At 47.6% G+C, this 24,535-nt stretch overlaps 1 protein-coding gene across 9 annotated transcripts in view; it reads right to left on the bottom strand.

Annotated features, from left to right (window-relative positions):
- The window catches only part of tjp1b (tight junction protein 1b), a 272,440-nt gene that overhangs the window by 8,161 nt on the left and 239,744 nt on the right, over positions 1–24,535 (bottom strand). For 6 of the 9 annotated variants that reach the window (XM_045688618.1, XM_045688620.1, XM_045688621.1 and 3 more), the window contains 13 exons: positions 19,904–20,012; positions 16,986–17,205; positions 15,567–15,751; positions 13,551–13,646; positions 13,339–13,421; positions 11,846–12,056; positions 11,045–11,145; positions 10,350–10,532; positions 9,995–10,177; positions 9,330–9,590; positions 6,088–6,990; positions 4,390–4,499; positions 228–437 (listed from right to left, as the gene is read on the bottom strand). In XM_045688618.1, coding sequence (XP_045544574.1) covers positions 228–437; positions 4,390–4,499; positions 6,088–6,990; positions 9,330–9,590; positions 9,995–10,177; positions 10,350–10,532; positions 11,045–11,145; positions 11,846–12,056; positions 13,339–13,421; positions 13,551–13,646; positions 15,567–15,751; positions 16,986–17,205; positions 19,904–20,012 — 2,855 coding nt within the window. The remainder of the gene's footprint in view (positions 1–227; positions 438–4,389; positions 4,500–6,087; positions 6,991–9,329; positions 9,591–9,994; positions 10,178–10,349; positions 10,533–11,044; positions 11,146–11,845; positions 12,057–13,338; positions 13,422–13,550; positions 13,647–15,566; positions 15,752–16,985; positions 17,206–19,903; positions 20,013–24,535) is intronic. The other 3 variants (XM_045688619.1, XM_045688626.1, XM_045688622.1) reach the window with 2 other exon arrangements.

Genomic DNA, 24,535 nt, shown 5'->3' with positions numbered 1-24,535 from the left:
TCGAAATTGGGCAGAATCACTTCATCTACTAATCACTGTCACTTTGAAGCCCCAACAACTCATGTTGTTGGGGCTTCAAAGTCAGCCTGACCTCCCTCCGGGCTAGCTGTTGATTTGGGTAGGGTTGTGGGGGCAAGCCAGCTGGGTCTGCTGTAAAAGAAATGGTTCTAGGAGTTATGGCTAGTGTAGTTTACCAGTTTGTAGGGGTTATGGGTAATATAATTTACCTGTTGTAAGGGTAAGCCAGCTGGGTCTGTGGTGGGAAGCGGTTGACGCCAGGGCTGGGGTTCATAGCCTTGCTGTCGAAACTGCGTCGGTCAAAGTAGGACAGCTGCTTCCTGTAATACTCCTCATCCTCGTCAGCGTCGTAGTGGTTTGAGGAGTGGACCGCGTCATCCAGGGGTTTAGACCCAGGGGGCTTCTGGGGCTCAGGGGCTCTAGGGGTGGGGGGAGATGCACATCAGGGTTGGGTTCAATTCAGAAAGTAAACCCACATTCCCAAAATCTTCCAAATTGAAGAGAATTGTAATTAGAATGTCAGTGTACTTCCTGATTTCACTGGAATTAACCCAAACCTTTATACACTTACGAATCCATTCCACAAAGTAGAGTGAGAGACAGAACGGCCACACAGGAGAAAGTAGAAAGTAGAAAGTAGAGCGAAGGACAGACATTGATAACAGAGAGACAGACGGTCAGAGAGAGAGAGAGAGAGTCTGGGGTCCGCTCACCAACCAAGAATTCACAAAATGGGACAAACACCAAATTGAAACTCTGCATGCAGAAATCTCCAAAAATATCCTCTGTGTTCAATGTAAAACACCAACTTATGCATGCAGAGCAGAATTAGGCCGATACCCGCTAATTATCAAAATCCAGAAAAGAACTGTAAAATTCTACCACCACCTAAAAGGAAGTGATTCCCAAACCTTCCATAACAAAGACATCACCTACAGAGAGATGAACCTGGAGAAGAGTCCCCTAAGCAAGCTGGTCCTGGGGCTCTGTTCACAAACACAAACAGACCCCACAGAGTCCCGGGACTGCAACACAATCAGACCCAACCAAATCATGAGAAAACTAAAAGATAATTATTTCCAATGTGTTAAGTAATTAACAAAAAAACAGAGCAAACTAGAATGCTATTTGGCCCTAAACAGAGAGAACACAGTGGCAGAATACCTGACCACAGTGACTGACCCAAAATTAAGGAAAGCTTTGACTATGTACAGACTCAGTGAGCAGAGCCTTGCTATTGAGAAAGGCTGCCGTAGGCAGACCTGGCTCTCAAGAGAAGACAGGCTATGTGCAACACTGCCCACAAAATGAGGTGGAAACAGAGCTGCACTTCCTAACCTCCTGCCCAATGTATGACCATATTAGAGACACATATTTCCCTCAGATTACACAGATCCAGAAAGAATTAGAAAACAAACCCGATTTTGATAAACTCCCATATCTACTGGGTGAAATACCACAGTGTGCAATAACAGCAGCAAGATGTGTGACCTGTTGCCACAAGAAAAGGGCAACCAGTGAAGAACAAACACATTTTTCAAATTTACATTTTAGTCATTTAGCAGACGCTCTTATTCAGAGCGACTTACAGTTGTGAATACATACATTTCATTTCATTTTTTCATGCATTTTTTTTTTTTTTTGTACTGGCCCCCCGTGGGAATCGAACCCACAACCCTGGCGTTGCACACACCATGCTCTACCATCTGAGCCACAGGGAAGATGCCTTTCTAAATACAACCCATATTTATGTTTATTTATTTTCCCTCTTGTATTTTAACTACTCGCACATCATTACAACACTGTATATAGACATAATGACATTTGAAATGTCTTTATTCTTTTGGAACTTTTCTGAGTAATATTTACTGTTCATTTTTTGTTTTTCACTTTTGTTTATTATCTATTTCACTTGCTTTGGCAATGTAAACATGTTTCCCATGCCAATAAAGGCCCTTGAATTGAAATTGAGAGAGAGACAGAGACACTAGATAGTGTTCACATTACATCACTGTGCTCAGTGGGCTGAATCTGGATACTGTATGCTGGTAGTTGCACTGTGTAACATGTCCACTAGGTGGAGCTCTGGGGTCGACTCTGATAAATTAACCAGGGAGATTTCCTTCCTCTCTGAAAGGACACATCTCACCATTATCCTTTATGCACCTCTTTTTATTTATTTACACACACACACACACACACACACACACACACACACACACACACACACACACACACACACACACACACACACACACACACACACACACACACACACACACACACACACACACACACACACACACACACACACACACACACACACACACACACACACACACACTGATAAAGATGTGCAGTAATGACTGTATAAAATGAATAATTTAAATACTGAGCTATATTGTATGCTATTTTTTTGTTTTATTTTCTTTTATACCAATACATTTTGTATAACAAGTAATTTTTTCTCAAAAGGGTCAAAATTATTGAAACCCCTAAAGATTCTTAGAAATAAAGTAGTCAAAAGTTTAGTATTTGGTCCCATATTCCTAACACACAATGATTACATCAAGCTTGTGACTCTACACACTGGTCGGATGCAGTTAGTTTTGGTTGCGTTTCAGATTATTTTGTGCCCAATAGAAATGAAATGGTAAATAATGTATCGTGTCAATTTGGAGTCACTTTTATTATAAATAAGAATATAATATGTTATTGTGGATGCTACCATGATTACGCATAATGCTGAATGAATCGTGAAATGTGATGATCATACCCCCAAGACATGCTAACCTCTCACCATTACAATAACAGGGGAGGTTAGCATTTTATATCATAACCCCCAGACATGCTAACCTCTCACCATTACAATAACAGGGGAGGTTAGCATTTTATATCATACCCCCAAGACATGCTAACCTCTCACCATTACAATAACAGGGGAGGTTAGCATTTTATATCATAACCAAGACATGCTAACCTCTCACCATTACAATAACAGGGGAGGTTAGCATTTTATATCATAACCCCAAGACATGCTAACCTCTCACCATTACAATAACAGGGGAGGTTAGCATTTTATATCATAACCCCAAGACATGCTAACCTCTCACCATTACAATAACAGGGGAGGTTAGCATTTTATATCATAACCCCAAGACATGCTAACCTCTCACCATTACAATAACAGGGGAGGTTAGCATTTTATATCATAACCCCAAGACATGCTAACCTCTCACCATTACAATAACAGGGGAGGTTAGCATTTTATATCATACCCCCAAGACATGCTAACCTCTCACCACTACAATAACAGGGGAGGTTAGCATTTTATATCATACCACCAAGACATGCTAACCTCTCAGCATTACAATAACAGGGGAGGTTAGCATTTTATATCATAACCCCAAGACATGCTAACCTCTCACCATAACAATAACAGGGGAGGTTAGCATTTTATATCATAACCCCAAGACATGCTAACCTCTCACCACTACAATAACAGGGGAGGTTAGCATTTTATATCATACCACCAAGACATGCTAACCTCTCACCATAACAATAACAGGGGAGGTTAGCATTTTATATCATAACCCCAAGACATGCTATTCTCTCACCATTACAATAACAGGGGAGGTTAGCATTTTATATCATAACCCCAAGACATGCTAACCTCTCACCATTACAATAACAGGGGACATTGTTTTGATTCAACATGGCAGTACAGTGAGGGCACACACACTGAGTGGACACAACATTATGAACACCTGCCTGACCAGGTGAAAAGATATGATCCCTTATTGATGTCACTTGTTAAATCCACTTCAAAAATCAGTGTAGATGAAGGGGAGGAGACAGGTTAAAGGATTTTTAAGCCTTGATACATGGATTGTATGGGCAAGAAAAAAAGATTGAAGTGCCTTTGAATGGATAGTAGGTGCCAGGGGCACCAGTTTGTGTCAAGAACTGCAACGCTGCAGGGTTTTTCACGTTAATCAGTTTCCCTGTGTGTATCAAGAATGGTCCACCACCCAAAAGATCTCCAGCCAACTTGACACAACTGTGAGAAGCATTGGAGTCAACATGGGCCAACATCCCTGTGGAAACGCTTTCAACACCTTGTAGAGGCCATGCCCCGACGAATTCAGGGCAAAGGGGGACACTGGTGGCAACTCAATATTAGGAAGGTGTTCTTAATGTTTTGTACATCCAATGTAACATTTCTAGTACAGAATGTGGTCCTTTCAGGAGTTGAACCCATGACCTTGGCGTTTGTAGCACCAGGGTAGAGTGCTGTGGTTTGTGTGTGTACGGTGTGTGTGTGTGTGTGTGTGTGTGTGTGTGTGTGTGTGTGTGTGTGTGTGTGTGTACCTGTATGGAGCCTTCCCCTGCTCCAGGTTGCTGAGGGAGTTGGCTTTGGGGACAGGTCCAGGTGCAGTCACAGGTCTGGGTAGATCTGCAGGCTGGAACACCAGACAGACCTGAAGTTAAACCAGAGTATTGTATCTACACAGGTTATCTGGTCAAGTTGCAAAGTGAGAAGCACGGCCCTGTTTTACAATTTCTCTTCTTAAAATATGATTTGAAACCAAACCTTGACCTTAACCACTCTGCTAACAATATGCCAAAACCCTAAATTAAATGTTTTTAATACATTTGTACAATATAGCCCATTTTGACTTTTGCAGCTTGAATATATAGCGGGAATCAACTACACTACCTCACATGTTATCTTGGTATCCAATCACATTCATCAGTGGTTCATTACCCCAATCACATGTTATCTTGGTATCCAATCACATTCATCAGTGGTTCATTACCCCAATCACGTTATCTTGGTATCCAATCACATTCATCAGTGGTTCATTACCCCAATCACATGTTGCTCTCCCAGAAGAATCCGTGCTTCTACACCTGCATTGCTTGCTGTTTGGGGTTTTAGGCTGGGTTTCTGTAAGAAGGGCTTTATAAATACATTTGATTTGAATCCCCTATGTGCCACTGATTATTAGGTCTAGTGTATGCTCTTTCCAAGTAGCCCCTGTAGATAGGCTAAGTGTCCTAGTACCCAAGGTTGAGAACCCCAGACTAGGGCTGTGGCGGCCATGACATTTCATCAGCCGGTGGTTGTCAAGCAAATAACTGCTAGTCTCACGGTAATTGATTGATCGTTAATTAACATAAACCCATTTAGCATCTCCTGGCTTCCACACACAGCCTACAAGCCACTGATGCTGACCTTTGGAACATCTACATTTTATAAAGTCCTAATAAATCCCAATATAGGCTACATAAGGTATGCGACTACGATTTGAAAAAGTCGCTAACAAAAAAGACATGAGTTTCTTGCCTTGCTGGGCATCATTCACAAGTGATAAGCTAATATTGTCACCCATCAGACTAGTCTTGATTTAATCTTGTCTTTACATTTACTAAATAATAAATGTGTGAAATTTGTTTTGAGTTATAATGGACCACTATCATGCACCTGTCTCGAAACAGGGACAGTGGAAAAAGATATACGTCTCTATGCACTTAAATATCAAATATGAGGATGCTTTTCCCGTTTTCTTGCCAGCCAGGAAGGTAGGCTATACTCCTGTTGTAAAGAGAAACAATGTGCTTAATATTAGGAAAGTTGAGAAATAAATATAGTAGGCCTAGCCTATAGAAAGCTGATGGGATCCTCCTCTTTTTAGTAGAGGCCATCACTCTGTTTTCTCCCGCAATTGCATAGCCTATTGAAATATTGCGCAACATGAGCTCATGGACTCTCATGAAGTGTTTGATTAGATTTTCCATTACATTTACATTGATGTCAGAGTGATTAGAGGGACAATAGAGTGCTGAGTACCAGGCAGTTAGCACGTTTGGTAGGCTACTAATGACCATCAGCAGCATCAGAGCTTGGAGAAGCCTAATTACCGGGACTAAACAGTTATGTGGAATTTGACTGGCTTCATGACTAGTGACCTCTGGTGTGGTGGTAATACGGTCACTATAACAGCCCTATCCCAGACATACATTATAAGCATGCTGTCTAGGTGTTTGGCCGTGTCGTACACCTACCCTCATCACGGTAGAGTCGTCAGCCTCCTTGGCCCGGTCAACAGACAACGACCTTTTATTCTCAAACATCTTGACCCTGTTGAGCACCGACTGGGGCTTCATAGCCGGGTCGTCCCTTTCCTCCTCTCCCGGGGGCTTGGACCCCGCGTTTACTCCCATCTCTCCTGGGGAGGCCAGGGGTTCAGGTTTGGGAGGGGGCAGGGGCGGGTCAGAGGTCATTAGAGGGTCACGGTTGTAGCCGCCGCCCCGGCTGGGAGGTCCTGGGTTATAGGAGGGTCTCAGGCCAGGAGCAGAGTCTCCGTAATACTGCTTGGGGGGGTCCGGGGAGAAGGGCGAGCTTACGGGGTAGCAGTGAGGGGGCTCGGACTCGTAAGGGGAGCGAGCGTCGTAAGGGCCAGCCGAAGGCGGGGGAGGCGGTTCATCGTACCGCATAGGTCCTGGAGTTTTACCGTGACGAGGCCTGCCGTCGTAGTCCTGCATCCCCGCCGGTGCCTCATCGTAGCACGGCTGGGGGGGGCTGTAGTCCCTGACGGGGCCGTCCTCATAGGGGGTGGTCCCCCTGGGGGTGTAGCCCTGCTGATGGCCCGGGCCAGGCTGGTACCCTGGGGGCTGGGGAGAAGAGGTCTGCTGGTTGTAGGGAGGCCACTGGCCGTCGTCGTAGTGTTGAGGCACACGGTTGTCGTAGTGCAGGTGAGGAGAGTGAGGGTCAAAGTTCCCCTGGTGAGGCTGCTTTGGTTCGGAGTAGCCCCCCCCGTCGCTACAGTAGGCGTAAGGCGGGTGGTCATACTGGCGGTATGGCTGTTTGTCCTGGTAGGGCTGGTGGGTGTAGCTCAGAGACGACTTCATGCCGCCGTGGTTCACTCTCACTGGTTCCTCCAGACTGTACAGATCCTTCTTGTACATCTGCAGGGGAGAGGGATTGAATATGGAGATATTAATACTAGTAGTAACTAGCTAGTTACAGGCTATAGTTTGAACATAAGCACTCGGTCAGAGCTCAGGTGAATAAGATTTCCAATGTACCAATCATTACACATGGCAAATTAAGTTGAAAACTTGTAAACCTCATTGGAAAACTATGGTTTTAAAACAATTTAAATTAACAAAATTACAGAAACTACAGAAAATACCCCCAAAATCAGAGGGGATTGAATGAAAGATTAAAAGGGGGAGGTTTCTGAGAAGTTCAGCTCAAACCTTCAAAGACTAAACACAGATCTATTAAGATACAACAATATCATCATCATCCATACAATTCAACTGTAGTAACTCCAAAATATATCAATAAATGCAAGTCAAAGTGCAAGTACACAAGCAATTATCTTAATTATCCTAATCCGTTCTGAATGCATATTTGACTAGAAGTCTTTCAGGAGTGACTGAAATGTTCCGTATTCTGATGACGTCATCACAGAATCATTGGGGGAAGTCACGTTGTTTTTGGATGATGGTGCCAATAATATTGTTGTTGTTGTTGTTGTTTGTACATTTCTGAAAGGCTTCATTTCAAAAACAGGTGATGTGTAGCCTGTAGACAGCACATCTAGTAAACAACAGACAGTCACTTCCTATTGTAGAAGCTTGTAACATTAACCTTCTTACGCGAGTCAATACTACAACGGAAGATGTACAGTAATTTCCGGACTATTAAGCGCACCTGAATATAAGCCGCAACCAATGAATTAAAAAAAATATATTTATTATTTTGAACGTAAATAAGCCGCACATGTCTATAAGCCGCAGGTGCCTACCGGTACATTGAAACAAATGAACTTTACACAGGCTTTAACGAAACACGGCTTGTAACAAAAAATAAATAGGCTTTAACGAAACACGGCTTGTAACAAAAATAAAAAATGAGCAGTAAGCTTTAGTTGTCTTTTTGCACTATTCCTCACGCTGCTGTTTCCAACGTCTTATCATCGACTCATTAAGACCAAGCTCCCGTGCAGCAGCTCTATTTCCTTTTCCAACAGCCAGATCAATCACCTTCAACTTGAAAGATGCATCATATGCATTTCTACATGTCTTTGCCATGATGAGGGTGACAAAATGACTACCGTAATCAGAATGATGGGAAGTTTGAGAGGGCTCGATTTAATCTAAACAGTAAACCAAAAAGTTGTTTGACCTTAACCCGTTCGGCAATTTCATTGGTCTAATGAAAGCTTCATGCCGCCCAAAAAACTGAGCACGTCACAGAATGTGTTTTTTTTTTTTTTAATAAAAATTGAAAGTGGGAAAAATCCATATATTAGCCGCGTCATTGTTTAAGCCGCGAGGTTCAAAGCCTGGGAAAAAAGTTGCGGCTTATAGTCAGGAATTTACGGTACAGTTATGTAATGCTTCAATATGTCATAGTTTCCCCCCCATAGAGCAAATTAACCGCTTTGACAGAGACTATTAAATACCAAGAATACTGTCTGCAGGTTAGCATAGTTAATCATGCAACATTACATTCAGTTGAGTATCTTATATGCAACTACAATCTACTACAACAGCTACCAACTACATTCTACTACATAACAGCAGTATTATATACAGTACATATACCAAGTCCATTCGACTAAACTTCAACTAGAGTCAGTCAGAGACGTTAAGAAGCTGAAAGGAACCATTAGAGGTCATGCAGAGGAAGAGGAAGGAGACAACAGTAAACGTTAACGTTCTTCCTCCTTCTTATCCCGGTCACACAGTCAGACCGGTCCAAAATGGCACCCTATTCCCTATATATAGTGGAACAACTTTGGCCGGCTCTGGCCAAAACTATACTAAATAGGGAATGGGGTGGGGTTTAAGATGTGCCCCCCCGGGTGGACTGCAGACCCACTGTGATTGGTGCATGTGTACTGACCACACACACTGGTGCGTGTTTGAGACGGACTGCACGGAATCACATCACAAAATCACTTTGTTTCCCCCCCCCCAATAACTAGTCATAACACGTGAGTGATGAAGATGAGCGATTCTGTGCAGCCACCGTCTTCCTCCGAACACCCCCCCCTTCAAACACGCTGTTAAATATCATTCTGTGGTCACACAGTGTGGGGTGGGGCATGCAGACAAGAGAGCCAGTCAGAGGAGAAAGAAGCGTGTGCGAAGGACAGCAGGCTGGGGGGGCGGGCGGGGCAGACGGGCGGGGCAGAGAACCGGGCGGGGCAGTTAAGGGCGTGACTGTCCCCAGGCCCAGTCCAGGTGTTCTAGGGAGGCAGCAGGTAGGTGCTAGGTAGGTAAGTGGATACCTTGGGTTCAGGACAACGGCCAAGCTGCTGGTCAGACACGGGTTGTGGTTCGAGTGACGGTGGTGTTGGGGGACGGGCTAGCTCAGTAAGGGTGGGGCTGCTAAGGAGTGAGTCTGCAGCCGGAGCCTCCTCCTCGGGTTCAGAGGTCATACCCTCTACCTGCAGTACAGGTTGCTGTGACTCAGCCTCAACAACAGGGGGCGCCACAGCCACCGCAGCAGACAGCAGAGAGGAAGGAATAGCCAGAGCAGCATCGTCTTGCTGTGAAGTATCGTTAAGAGACATTTTATTGCAACAGGCTGCCAAGAGAAAGAGCACAGCAACACTCCACAAACTACAGCAGTTTCTCTATCTCCATAGTAACCTTCTCTCTCCATGTTCCTCCTCCTTGAATCATTTTTGACACCACCTAGAAACCCGTTGACAAAGTATTTGCAACAATGTGGTTGGCTACAAACAGATAGTATACACAAATACGTATGTATATTGTAAAGCTATGTAAAGGGTCTCTCTTACTGAAGGAAGAAACATGTCCCGTTTCACTCTGAAGAACAGAATACACGGCAGGTTGTAATAACATCGTTTCAGCCTGTTTTAACCCCCTAGAGAAACACCTACAGCTAAACCTCCTCTTCTCTCCCTCCATTCCTCCCTCTCTCTCCTACCTGGTGAGGAGCGGCGGCCATCTTGAACCCGGATGGGTCGATGCGGTTGGCCGGGTCGGGCGGAGTCACAGCAATGTGCTGGTATCCAGGGTAACCGCCAGTCGAGGGGTCCTGGATGACGGGCGGGTCCTCTCTGACCGGCTCTGAGGAGCGGGTAATAGCTGGCTCCGTGGGAAGGCCAACCTAATGGGATTTAGAAACTGGAATTACTACAAGCTTGTATGAGGTATATTGTGTTATGTTTTTTTTCTCTCCAAGTATTGTCTTAATGCATAATCCAGTATTTTTGACAGCGAACATGAATTAAATAAAATGTCAAAACGGAAAAAAAAAGGAAAACAAGAACCCGGCCCACCTCGTCGTTGAGAGTCTCGTCTAATTCCTGGTCGGTGTAGGCCCCGCCCTCTGTGTCCGTGTCCTCGTAATCAGAGGTGTGGCGGCTGTCCGTGCTGTACATGGAGTATTCACTGCCTGGAGCTGACAGGTATGACAGACGGTCGTCGTGGATGTCCAGGTCATCGTCCGGCGCTCCGTCCGCCTGGGGAGAGGAGGAGGAGCAGGAGGAGGAGCAGGACGAGAAGGAGCAGGAGGAGGAAGAGGAGGAGCAGGAGGAAGAGCAGGAGGAGGAAGAGCAGGAGGAGGAGGAAGAGCAGGAGGAGCAGCAGGAGGAGGAGGAGCAGGAGGAGCAGCAGGAGGAGGAGGAGCAGGAGGAGCAGCAGGAGGAGGAGGAGGAGGAGGAGGAGGAGCAGCAGGAGGAGGAGGAGCAGGAGGAGCAGCAGGAGGAGGAGGAGGAGGAGCAGGAGGAAGAGGAGGAGGAGGAGCAGGAGGAGGAGGAGGAGCAGGAGGAGCAGGAGGAGGAGAAGGAGAGATGGTAGTAGTGGATGTGAAGAAATATACAGTTTTCTTAGGGTTGCTTCAGCAGGTGAGTCGGAAATGTTTCGATGTTATTCAAAGGAAAGAAGCTCCTGCACACTGTGTTCGCAAAGTATCATATTCATACAATAGATCATTTTTTAAAACCGTAAAACTACACTACTGTGTTTCTCTCACCTTGCCCTCTGACACCCAGACCAACTGGTTCTGCTGCTGCTGGATGATCTCCTTCAGAGCTCCGTACCAGCCATCGTTCATGTTGTTCATGTTGATGGTGGCTAAGACAGGAGGCCAAAAGGGTTACCGTTTTTATTTATTAAAGGGATAGTACCAGATTTGGGCAATTAAGCCAAATTAAGCACATTTTTATGTCTCTTCGTCCAATCTAAAGGAAGTTAGAGGTACTTTCACGAGCCAATGCTAACTTCCGGAACAGCTAGCATGTTGCCATAATGCAGCCAAAATATCGCACTATCCCTTTAAACATGCTACTAGTAAGCAAGTTAGCATGATAATAGCATGTTAACAATTCAACTCAAGGGTCAAATAATGGATCCCTTGCGGGACTCTACAAGATATCAATTCACTTTTCTTAAGATGCTGCTTAAATTAAACCAAGCAAACAAATGGTTGAATACTTAGGTTTATGATAGAGAGCAGTTTGTGTATGCAAACAGCCAGGTATTTAATAAGGCCAAGATATTTTGTGGAGTTCCTCAGGGATACATTCTTGGACCCTTGTGGTTTAGGAAACACTTAATTTGAACTATACCTCATAATACTGTCATAATATTGTCATAAACGTGACATAAGAAATGCCCCTCCCTTTACTCGCTGGTGAAAAGGGGATGGTTGTTCTTCCTTAGTTTCAGGGCTCTCTCTATTCTCCACCCTCCCCCTCTCTCTCTCTCTCTCTCTCTCTCTCCCCCACCTCCTCTCTTCCCATCTCTCCCTTCCATCTTCCCCCTCTCTACTCACTGGTGAAGAGATGATGATTGTTCTTCCTTAATTTCAGGGCTCTCTCGTAGAGTTTCCGGGCGGACTTCCTGGACTCGGAACAGAGCCTGGTTCTCATGTTCTTGACCCCCTGCTTGTTGTCTGGGTTCAAGAACACTACGATGGGGTACCACTGGGCGTAGTTCAGACGGTCTACTGCGTTGGGGGTGATGTCCAGCACTGCATGTTTGTCCTATATACAGGAAAAGACATCACTTACATGATCTATTCCTCCTACTGGAGCAGAGGGCCTCAACACAGTCAGTATTCCTCCTACTGGAGCAGAGAGCCTCAACACAGTCAGTATTCCTCCTACTGGAGCAGAGGGCCTCAACACAGTCAGTATTCCTCCTACTGGAGCAGAGGGCCTCAACACAGTCAGTATTCCTCCTACTGGAGCAGAGGGCCTCAACACAGTCAGTATTCCTCCTACTGGAGCAGAGGGCCTCAACACAGTCAGTATTCCTCCTACTGGAACAGAGGGCCTCAACACAGTCAGTATTCCTCCTACTGGAGCAGAGGGCCTCAACACAGTCAGTATTCCTCCTACTGGAGCAGAGGGCCTCAACACAGTCAGTATTCCTCTTACTGGAGCAGAGGGCCTCAACACAGTCAGTATTCCTCCTACTGGAGCAGAGGGCCTCAACACAGTCAGTATTCCTCCTACTGGGGCAGAGGGCCTCAACACAGTCAGTATTCCTCCTACTGGAGCAGAGGGCCTCAACACAGTCAGTATTCCTCCTACTGGAGCAGAGGGCCTCAACACAGTCAGTATTCCTCCTACTGGAGCAGAGGGCCTCAACACAGTCAGTATTCCTCCTACTGGAGCAGAGGGCCTCAACACAGTCAGTATTCCTCCTACTGGAGCAGAGGGCCTCAACACAGTCAGTATTCCTCCTACTGGAGCAGAGGGCCTCAACACAGTCAGTATTCCTCCTACTGGAGCAGAGGGCCTCAACACAGTCAGTATTCCTCCTACTGGAGCAGAGGGCCTCAACACAGTCAGTATTCCTCCTACTGGAGCAGAGGGCCTCAACACAGTCAGTATTCCTCCTACTGGAGCAGAGGGCCTCAACACAGTCAGTATTCCTCCTACTGGAGCAGAGGGCCTCAACACAGTCAGTATTCCTCCTACTGGAGTAGAGGGCCTCAACACAGTCAGTATTCCTCCTACTGGAGCAGAGGGCCTCAACACAGTCAGTATTCCTCCTACTGGAGCAGAGGGCCTCAACACAGTCAGTGTATCTCCAGTGAATCCTGTTCTAGGCAGTTCTCTTTTCACCATGAGTGGAATAGAAAATGAACAACAAAAGACTACATTTGAAAAAGCCATTCTGCATCACCAAAAATGTCTAAAAGAGAACATCATACCACAATAATTGTGGAAGAGAAAAACCCGGCGGGCATTCGTCAAATCAAAATAAAGTGACTAATTGAAATGAAGTGACTGTATGTGTAAAAAAAGGCAAACTCACCCTGTCGATGATCTGTTTGATAGTGTGGAGACGGATGATTCCGGAACTACGCTGGTCTTTCCCTGCGTCTCTAGGTTCACTCTCTGGAACACAGGACAAGGAACCGTTTTATTGCGTAGTTCTTTAAATCATTCTATAATTAACTAGTTCATGTGAATTCTAGAAAACTATCGCAGCATGTGAATGTCATTTTGATACACGTTGTTACTCACTTGCGAGCTCAAACAGATCGGGTTCCTCTCGGGAGAGTTTCTCTCGTGCCACGTCCGCGATGGGTCCAAATATCACCACAGGCCTCAGGAAACCAGCTGGACAAACAGCCCCAACAGAAGGTCATCAACATACATTAGACTGAGTGGAAGGAGTAGTGATTTTTATTTGTCTCTTTATTAGCTGTGGAAGAAGCAACAGCTTTTCTTCCTTCCTCCACACAAAACGTTGAACATGACAAAATACAGAACACTAACGGACAACAACAGTAACACTAATTTAAACTAAAACTATAACTAAAGAAAACAGATATTCTATAAGCATTAACATTTGATTCATTATAAAACAGAGTAACATTTGGGTCAGGATTGTGTAGCAGTAAACTGTAGTGTTACATTCCACCCCAGAGGTCTTTTCTGGAGCTACGTTATGAAAGATCACCACTATTAGAGACAGGTTAGGATTTACAGGAGGGGCCAGGGGGGAGGGGCTGAGAGGAGGGGCTGGGGAGGAGGGGCCAGGGGGGAGGGGCTAGGGGAGGAGGGCTGAGGGAGGAGGGGCTAGGGGAGGAGGGGCCAGGGGGGAGGGGCTAGGGAGGAGGTGCTAGGGAGGAGGTGCTAGGGAGGAGGGGCCAGGGGGGAGGGGCTAGGGGAGGAGGTGCTAGGGGAGGAGGTGCTAGGGAGGAGGTGCTAGGGAGGAGGGGCTAGGGGAGGAGGGCTGAGGGAGGAGGGCTGAGGGAGGAGGGCTGAGGAGGAGGGGCTGAGAGGAGGGGCTGAGAGAGGAGGGGCTGAGGGAGGAGGGGCTGAGGGAGGAGGGGCTGAGAGGAGGGGCTGAGAGAGGAGGGGCTAGGGAGGAGGGGCTGAGGGAGGAGGGGCTGAGAGGAGGGGCTGAGAGAGGAGGGGCTGAGGGAGGAGGGGCTGAGAGGAGGGGCTGAGAGAGGAGGGGCTAGGGAGGAGGGGCTGAGGGAGGAGGGGCTAGGGAGGAGGGCTGAGGGAGGAGGGGCTGAGAGGAGGGGCTGAGAGAGGAGGGGCTGAGGGAGGAGGGGCTGAGGGAGGAGGGGCTGAGGGAGGAGGGGCTGAGAGGAGGGGCTGAGAGAGGAGGGGCTAGGGAGGAGGGGCTGAGGGAGGAGGGGCTAGGGAGGAGGGGCTAGGGAGGAGGGCAGAGAGGGGCTGAGAGGAGGGGCTAGGGAGGAGGAGCTAGGGAGGAGGGCTGAGGGAGGAGGGGCTAGGGAGGAGGGGCTAGGAAGGAGGGGCTAGGGAGGAGGGGCTGAGGGAGGTAGGGCTGAGGGAGGTGGGGCTGAGGGAGGAGGGGCTAGGGGAGGAGAGGATGAGGGAGGAGGGGCTAGGGGAGGAGGGGCTAGGGAGGAGGGGGCTAGGGGAGGAGGGGCTAGGGGAGGAGGGGCTAAGAGGAGGGGCTGAGAGGAGGAGGGCTGAGGGAGGAGGGGCTATGGGAGGAGGGGCTAGGGGAGGAGGGGCTGCGAGGAGGTGGGGATGAGGGAGGAGGGGCTAGGGGAGGAGGGGCTGAGGGAGGAGGGGCTGAGGGGCTGAGGGAGGAGGGGCTGAGGGGCTGAGGGAGGAGGGGCTGAGGGAGGAGGGGCTAGGGAGGAGGGGCTGAGGGAGTAGGGGCTAGGGGAGGAGGGGCTAGGGGAGGAGGGGCTAGGGGAGGAGGGGGCTGAGGGAGGAGGGGCTGAGAGGAGGGGCGGAGGGGATGAGGGAGGAGGGGCTAGGGAGGAGGGGCTGAGGGAGGAGGGGCTGAGGGAGGAGAGGCTGAGGGAGGAGAGGCTGAGGGTGGAGGGGCTGAGGGAGGAGGGGCTGAGGGAGGAGGGGCTGAGGGAGGAGGGGCTGAGGGTGGAGGGGCTGAGGGAGGAGGGGCTAGGGGTGGAGGGGCTAGGGGAGGAGGGGCTGAGGGTGGAGGGGCTGAGGGAGGAGGGGCTGAGGGTGGAGGGGCTGAGGGAGGAGGCTTTATGTGTTATAAGCACATGTGTTATTATGTGTTATTACAAGGCAAGTCATCCTCACCTTCTCTAAGCACCACCCTCTCGTATGCGGGGAACTTGGACTGGACGGGCTGGGCCGACAGGTCCTCTCTGCTCTTCCTCAGGTTCCTCTTGGAGCTCCTCAGGCCCCTGAACCTCCAGAAGTCTGCCCTGTCGCCCCCTGCTGTCTTGGGGAGGCTATACTGCACGCTGGACAGCTGCTCCGCTCTGGAGACAGATAGAGGAGAGGGAGTTGGATAACTAACTAACTCGACAACTAACTAGACAACTAGATAACTAACCCTAACCCTGCTGTCTTGGGGAGGGTGTATTTCACGCCCAGGGTGAAGTGAAGTTTGTTATTGTGTTTTTCTCTGTAAAAGAGAATGAGATTAGGCCTCCCGAGTGGTGCAGTGGTTTAAGACACTGTATCGCAGTTCTAGCTGTGCCGCTAGAGATCCTGGGTTTGAGTCCAGGCTCTGTCTCAGTGGTTTAAGACACTGTATCGCAGTTCTAGCTGTGCCGCTAGAGATCCTGGGTTTGAGTCCAGGCTCTGTCGCAGCCGGCCGCGACCGGGAGACCCATTGGGCGGCGCACAATTGGCCCAGCGTCGTCCGGGTTAGGGGGAGGGTTTGGCCAGCAGGGATGTCCTTGTCTCATCGCGCTCTAGCGACTCCTGTGGCGGACCGGGCTCAGTGCACGCTGACCAGGTCGCCAGGTGTACGGTGTTTCCTCCGACACATTGGTGCTGCTGGTTTCCGGGTTAAGCGGTCATTGTGTCAAGAAGCAGTGCGGCTTGGTTGGGTCGTGTTTCGGAGGACGCATGGCTCTCTACCTTCGCCTCTCCCGAGTTCGTACGGGAGTTGCAGCGATGGGACAAGCCTGTAACTACCAATTGGATACCACGAAATGGGTACAAAAAAATTATTATTAAAAAAACTAGATTTAGTTCTCTGAAATAACTCAGATGATGAAGGTCTATTGATTGAAATGTTGGTGAAAAATATGCATGACATTTCTGGGGCGTCAAAAACAGCGGTGTGCTGGAGTTGCTTTTCTATTCAGAACAAGAGAATGAGAGGGACGGACAGAGTTCTTGGTAGAGACACCTCTGTAAAGGGCTTTCATGTGTCTGTGACACTGTCCAGTAAACTTGGCACGGCTAACGTCAATACTGCCAACATAGAGGCACTTACATGGCAATGCTAATCATAACAAAATGTGGTTAACGCGATGAGAGGACAACGTGACGGTAACATTGTTACGATGAATTGTGACCCGTGTGAATCTTCCCCTATTGTTTTAATGTATTTACATGCTTGTCTAAAAACCAGGTAAGTTATACAGAACACATTCTGTTTTCAAATAAACAAAACTGATTTCTGTGAAAACTCAACCTCATTATGGCTTGCTGATTAACACCCAGAGAGGAGACAAAATGGGCAGGACTGAAGAAAATCACCTGTTCTTGTTAGGTATGATGCCTCTCTCCACTTCCTGGTGGTTCTTCCCGATGCGGATGGCCAGCCAGGAGCCCAGCTTGCCGTTGTACAGGGTGTCCACCACTCTGAACACCTCTCCCTTGTTGAAGCTCAGACCGTACGGAGACTCCTTCTCATACTCAAAGTGGGTCCGGATGTAGAACGAGTCGCCCACATCAGACTCCACTATCCGCCGGTACACTGGAGCAGAACACAGACTGAGTTTGAGTGTTAGAGTTAGAGACAGAGAGTTAAGAGAGAGAGAGAGAGTGTTGAGAGACAGAGAGTTAAGAGAGAGGGAGAGAGAGAGTTGAGAGAGAGAGACAGAGAGTTAAGAGAGAGACAGAGAGAGACAGAGAAAGAGAGTTGAAAGAGAGTTAAGAGACAGAGAGACAGAGAGTTGAGAGACAGAGAGTTGAGAGACAGAGTCAGAGACAGAGTCAGAGGTAGAGACAGACAGAAAGGAGAGTAGAGCAATAGAGATAAATCTCAGATGATGGTAGTTCAACTGGTCCCAATTTGCTTCCCTCCCTTTACCTTGGCCCTAATATTTGATGATTGCAGATCTGTATGGTGGAAGCTTCACCACTAAACCGATTCTACCTATCAGAACCTTCAGATAAGCCGATTCTACCTATCAGAACCTTCAGATAAGCCGATTCTACCTATCAGAACCTTCAGATAAGCCGATTCTACCTATCAGAACCTTCAGATAAGCCGATTCTACCTATCAGAACCTTCAGATAAGCCGATTCTACCTATCAGAACCTTCAGATAAGCTGATTCTACCTATCAGAACCTTCAGATAAACCGATTCTACCTATCAGAACCTTCAGATAAGCCGATTCTACCTATCAGAACCTTCAGAGAAGCCGATTCTACCTATCAGAACCTTCAGATAAGCCGATTCTACCTATCAGAACCTTCAGATAAGCCGATTCTACCTATCAGAACCTTCAGATAAGCTGATTCTACCTATCAGAACCTTCAGATCTGCAAATATTGATATACAGTGGGGCAAAAAAGTATTTAGTCAGCCACCAATTGTGCAAGTTCTCCCACTTAAAAAGATGAGAGAGGCCTGTGATTTTCATCATAGGTACACTTCAACTATGACAGACAAAATGAGAAAAAAAAATCCAGAAAATCACATTGTAGGATTTCTAATGAATTTATTTGCAAATTATGGTGGAAAATAAGTATTTGGTAAATAACAAAAGTTTATTCAATACTTTGTTATATACCCTTTGTTGGCAATGACACAGGTCAAACGTTTTCTGTAAGTCTTCACAAGGTTTTCACACACTGTTGCTGGCATTTTGGCCCATTCCTCCATGCAGATCTCCTCTAGAGCAGTGATGTTTTGGGGCTGTCGCTGGGCAACACGGACTTTCAACTCCCTCCAAAGATTTTCTATGGGGTTGAGATCTGGAGACTGGCTAGGCCACTCCAGGACCTTGAAATGCTTCTTACGAAGCCACTCCTTCGTTGCCCGGGCGGTGTGTTTGGGATCATTGTCATGCTGAAAGACCCAGCCACGTTTCATCTTCAATGCCCTTGCTGATGGAAGGAGGTTTTCACTCAAAATCTCACGATACATGGCCCCATTCATTCTTTCCTTTACACGGATCAGTCGTCCTGGTCCCTTTGCAGAAAAACAGCCCCAAAGCATGATGTTTCCACCCCCATGCTTCACAGTAGGTATGGTGTTCTTTGGATGCAACTCAGCATTCTTTGTCCTCCAAACACGACGAGTTGAGTTTTTACCAAAAAGTTCTATTTTGGTTTCATCTGACCATATGACATTCTCCCAATCCTCTTCTGGATCATCCAAATGCTCTCTAGCAAACTTCAGACGGGCCTGGACATGTACTGGCTTAAGCAGGGGGACACGTCTGGCACTGCAGGATTTGAGTCCCTGGCGGCGTAGTGTGTTACTGATGGTAGGCTTTGTTACTTTGGTCCCAGCTCTCTGCAGGTCATTCACTAGGTCCCCCCCGTGTGCTTCTGGGATTTTTGCTCACCGTTCTTGTGATCATTTTGACCCCACGGGGTGAGATCTGGCGTGGAGCCCCAGATCGAGGGAGATTATCAGTGGTCTTGTATGTCTTCCATTTCCTAATAATTGCTCCCACAGTTGATTTCTTCAAACCAAGCTGCTTACCTATTGCAGATTCAGTCTTCCCAGCCTGGTGCAGGTCTACAATTGTGTTTCTGGTGTTCTTTGACAGCTCTTTGGTCTTGGCCATAGTGGAGTTTGGAGTGTGACTGTTTGAGGTTGTGGACAGGTGTCTTTTATACTGATAACAAGTTCAAACAGGTGCCATTAATACAGGTAACGAGTGGAGGACAGAGGAGCCTCTTAAAGAAGAAGTTACAGGTCTGTGAGAGCCAGAAATGTTGCTTGTTTGTAGGTGACCAAATACTTATTTTCCACCATAATTTGCAAATAAATTCATTAAATATCCTACAATGTGATTTTCTGGATTTTTTTTCTCATTTTGTCTGTCATAGTTGACGTGTACCTATGATGAAAATTACAGGCCTCTCTCATCTTTTTAAGTGGGAGAACTTGCACAATTGGTGGCTGACTAAATACTTTTTTGCCCCACTGTATAACAGTGTTTTTCAAACCTCTCCTCAGGGATTCCCAGACATAATAATATATATATTTAAATAGCTAGCCCTGAACTAGTTCCTCACCTGATTCAAGTAGTCATGGGCTTGATGATTAGTCGACCAGTTGAATCAGGTAAGCTAGCTGTGGAATAGTTCAAATACATGGACCGTCTGGGAATCCCAGAGGAGACGTTTGTAAAACCCTGGGAGGAATGGAGTGAAGGGGACCCAGTCCTCAGTCTGTTATTCATCCAGTTTCCTCTCGTCCTCCTGTACTCACCATCCTTTTTCTTCTGGGCCAGGATGGTGACCTCTTCACCTTTAGGGAGGTCAAGGAGGAACAGCACCGCCTCTTCTCGGATTATATTAGCAAAATCCACATTATTAACCTGGAAGGAGGAAGAAAATAGGAAGGTTGTCCAACGGTGACCAGGGGAAAAGAGATTTAAGGTTATTCTTTCAACGTTTCATGTAGCCTACATTGTGGATTGTAGAATCTATAACAGATCTCAGCACAATACATGTTCCTTGTCATGTTGAACATGACAGTCGTGAAGAGGGCACGACAAAACCTATACCCCCCTCAGGAGACTGAAAAGATTTGGCATGGGTCCTCAGATCCTCCCAAAAAGTTCTACAGCTGCACCATCGAGAGCATCATGACTGGTTGCATCACCGCCTGGTATGGCAACTGCTCAACCTCCGACCGCAAGGCACTACAGAGGGTACGGCCCAGTACATCACTGGGGCCAAGCTTCCTGCCATCCAGGACCTCTACACCAGGCAGTGTCAGAGGAAGGCCCTAAAAATTGTCAAAGACTCCAGCCACCCTAGTCATAGACTGTTCTCTCTGCTACTGCACAGCAAGCAGTACCGGAGCGCCAAGTCTAGGTCCAAAAGGTTTCTTAATAACAGCTTCTACCCCTGAAGCCATAAGACTCCAGAACAGCTAATCAAAGAGCTACCCTGACCCATCTTTTACACTGCTGCTACTCTCTGTTTATCATCTATGCATAGTCACTTTAACTCTACCTACATGTACATATTACCTCAATGTCCTCGAACTAACCGGTGCCCCCACACATTAACTCTGTACCGGTACCCCCTGTATATAGCCTCCACATTGACTCTGTACCGGTACCCCCTGTATATAGCCTCCACATTGACTCTGTACCGGTACCCCCTGTATCTAGCCTCCACATTGACTCTGTACCGGTACCCCCTGTATATAGCCTCCACATTGACTCTGTACCGGTACCCCCTGTATATAGCCTCCACATTGACTCTGTACCGGTAACCCTTGTATATAGCCTCCACATTGACTCTGTACCGGTACACCCTGTATATAGCCTCCACATTGACTCTGTACCGGTACCCCCTGTATATAGCCTCCACATTGACTCTGTACCGGTACCCCCTGTATATAGCCTCCACATTGACTCTGTACCGGTACCCCCTGTATATAGCCTCCACATTGACTCTGTACCGGTACCCCCTGTATATAGCCTCCACATTGACTCTGTACCGTAACCCCTGTATATAGCCTCCACATTGACTCTGTACCGGTACCCCCCTGTATATAGTCTCCACATTGACTCTGTACCGGTACCCCTTGTATATAGCCTCCACATTGTCTCTGTACCGTAACACCCTGTATATAGCCTCCACATTGACTCTGTACCAGTAGCCCCTGTATATAGCCTCCACATTGACTCTGTACCGGTACCCCCTGTATATAGCCTCCACATTGACTCTGTACCGGTACCCCCTGTACATAGCCTCCACATTGACTCTGTACCGTAACACCCTGTATATAGCCTCCACATTGACTCTGTACCAGTACCCCCTGTATATAGCCTCCACATTGACTCTGTACCAGTACCCCCTGTATATAGCCTCCACATTGACTCTGTACCGGTACCCCCTGTATATAGCCTCCACATTGACTCTGTACCGGTACCCCCTGTATATAGCCTCCACATTGACTCTGTACCGGTACCCCCTGTATATAGCCTCCACATTGACTCTGTACCAGTACCCCCTGTATATAGACTCCACATTGACTCTGTACCGGTACCCCCTGTATATAGCCTCCACATTGACTCTGTACCGTAACCCCTGTATATAGCCTCCACATTGACTCTGTACCGGTACCCCCTGTATATAGCCTCCACATTGACTCTGTACCGGTACCCCCTGTATATAGCCTCCACATTGACTCTGTACCGTAACCCCCTGTATATAGCCTCCACATTGACTCTGTACCGGTACCCCTGTATATAGCCTCCACATTGACTCTGTACCGGTACCCCCTGTATATAGCCTCCACATTGACTCTGTACCAGTACCCCCTGTATATAGCCTCCACATTGACTCTGTACCGTAACACCCTGTATATAGCCTCCACATTGACTCTGTACCAGTACCCCCTGTATATAGCCTCCACATTGACTCTGTACCGTAACCCCCTGTATATAGCCTCCACATTGACTCTGTACCGGTACCCCCTGTACATAGCCTCCACATTGACTCTGTACCGTAACACCCTGTATATAGCCTCCACATTGACTCTGTACCGTAACCCCTGTATATAGCCTCCACATTGACTCTGTACCGGTACCCCCTGTATATAGCCTCCACATTGACTCTGTACCGGTACCCCCTGTATATAGCCTCCACATTGACTATGTAACGTAACCCCTGTATATAGCCTCCACATTGACTCTGTACCGGTACCCCCTGTATATAGCCTCCACATTGACTCTGTACAGGTACCCCCTGTATATAGCCTCCACATTGACTCTGTACCGGTACCCCCTGTATATAGCCTCCACATTGACTCTGTACCGTAACACCCTGTATATAGCCTCCACATTGACTCTGTACCGGTACTCCCTGTATATAGCCTCCACGTTGACTCTGTACCAGTACCCCCTGTATATAGCCTCCACATTGACTCTGTACCGGTACCCCCTGTATATAGCCTCCACATTGACTCTGTACCGTAACACCCTGTATATAGCCTCCACATTGACTCTGTACCGTAACACCCTGTATATAGCCTCCACATTGACTCTGTACCGTAACACCCTGTATATAGCCTCCACATTGACTCTGTACCGTAACACCCTGTATATAGCCTCCACATTGACTCTGTACCGGTACCCCCTGTATATAGCCTCCACATTGACTCTGTACCGGTAACCCCTGTATATAGCCTCCACATTGACTCTGTACCGGTACACCCTGTATATAGCCTCCACATTGACTCTGTACCGGTACCCCCTTGTATATAGCCTCCACATTGACTCTGTACCGGTACCCCCCTGTATATAGCCTCCACATTGACTCTGTACCAGTACCCCCTGTATATAGACTCCACATTGACTCTGTACCGGTACCCCCTGTATATAGCCTCCACATTGACTCTGTACCGTAACCCCTGTATATAGCCTCCACATTGACTCTGTACCGGTACCCCCCTGTATATAGCCTCCACATTGACTCTGTACCGGTACCCCTTGTATATAGCCTCCACATTGACTCTGTACCGGTACCCCCCTGTACATAGCCTCCACATTGACTCTGTACCGTAACAACCCTGTATATAGCCTCCACATTGACTCTGTACCGGTACCCCCTGTATATAGCCTCCACATTGACTCTGTACCGTAACACCCTGTATATAGCCTCCATATTGACTCTGTACCAGTACCCCCTGTATATAGCCTCCACATTGACTCTGTACCGGTACCCCCTGTATATAGCCTCCACATTGACTCTGTACCGGTACCCCCTGTATATAGCCTCCACATTGACTCTGTACCGGTACCCCCTGTATATAGCCTCCACATTGACTCTGTACCAGTACCCCCTGTATATAGACTCCACATTGACTCTGTACCGGTACCCCCTGTATATAGACTCCACATTGACTCTGTACCGGTACCCCCTGTATATAGCCTCCACATTGACTCTGTACCGGTACCCCCTGTATATAGCCTCCACATTGACTCTGTACCAGTACCCCCTGTATATAGACTCCACATTGACTCTGTACCGGTACCCCCTGTATATAGCCTCCACATTGACTCTGTACCGTAACCCCCTGTATATAGCCTCCACATTGACTCTGTACCGGTACCCCCTGTATATAGCCTCCACATTGACTCTGTACCGGTACCCCCTGTATATAGCCTCCACGTTGACTCTGTACCGTAACCCCCTGTATATAGCCTCCACATTGACTCTGTACCGGTACCCCCTGTATATAGCCTCCCCATTGACTCTGTACAGGTACCCCCTGTATATAGCCTCCACATTGACTCTGTACCAGTACCCCCTGTATATAGACTCCACATTGACTCTGTACCGGTACCCCCCTGTATATAGCCTCCACATTGACTCTGTACCGTAACCCCTGTATATAGCCTCCACATTGACTCTGTACCGGTACCCCCTGTATATAGTCTCCACATTGACTCTGTACCGGTACCCCTTGTATATAGCCTCCACATTGTCTCTGTACCGTAACACCCTGTATATAGCCTCCACATTGACTCTGTACCAGTAGCCCCTGTATATAGCCTCCACATTGACTCTGTACCGGTACCCCCTGTATATAGCCTCCACATTGACTCTGTACCGGTACCCCCTGTACATAGCCTCCACATTGACTCTGTACCGTAACAACCTGTATATAGCCTCCACATTGACTCTGTACCGGTACCCCCCTGTATATAGCCTCCACATTGACTCTGTACCGTAACACCCTGTATATAGCCTCCATATTGACTCTGTACCAGTACCCCCTGTATATAGCCTCCACATTGACTCTGTACCGGTACCCCCTGTATATAGCCTCCACATTGACTCTGTACCGGTACCCCCTGTATATAGCCTCCACATTGAC

Source organism: Salmo salar, chromosome ssa10 (assembly GCF_905237065.1).
Source record: "Salmo salar chromosome ssa10, Ssal_v3.1, whole genome shotgun sequence".
NCBI classification, from domain to species: domain Eukaryota; kingdom Metazoa; phylum Chordata; class Actinopteri; order Salmoniformes; family Salmonidae; genus Salmo; species Salmo salar.
The sequence above is the reverse complement of the archived record's forward strand: the minus strand, read 5'-3'. Positions and strand labels throughout refer to the sequence as shown.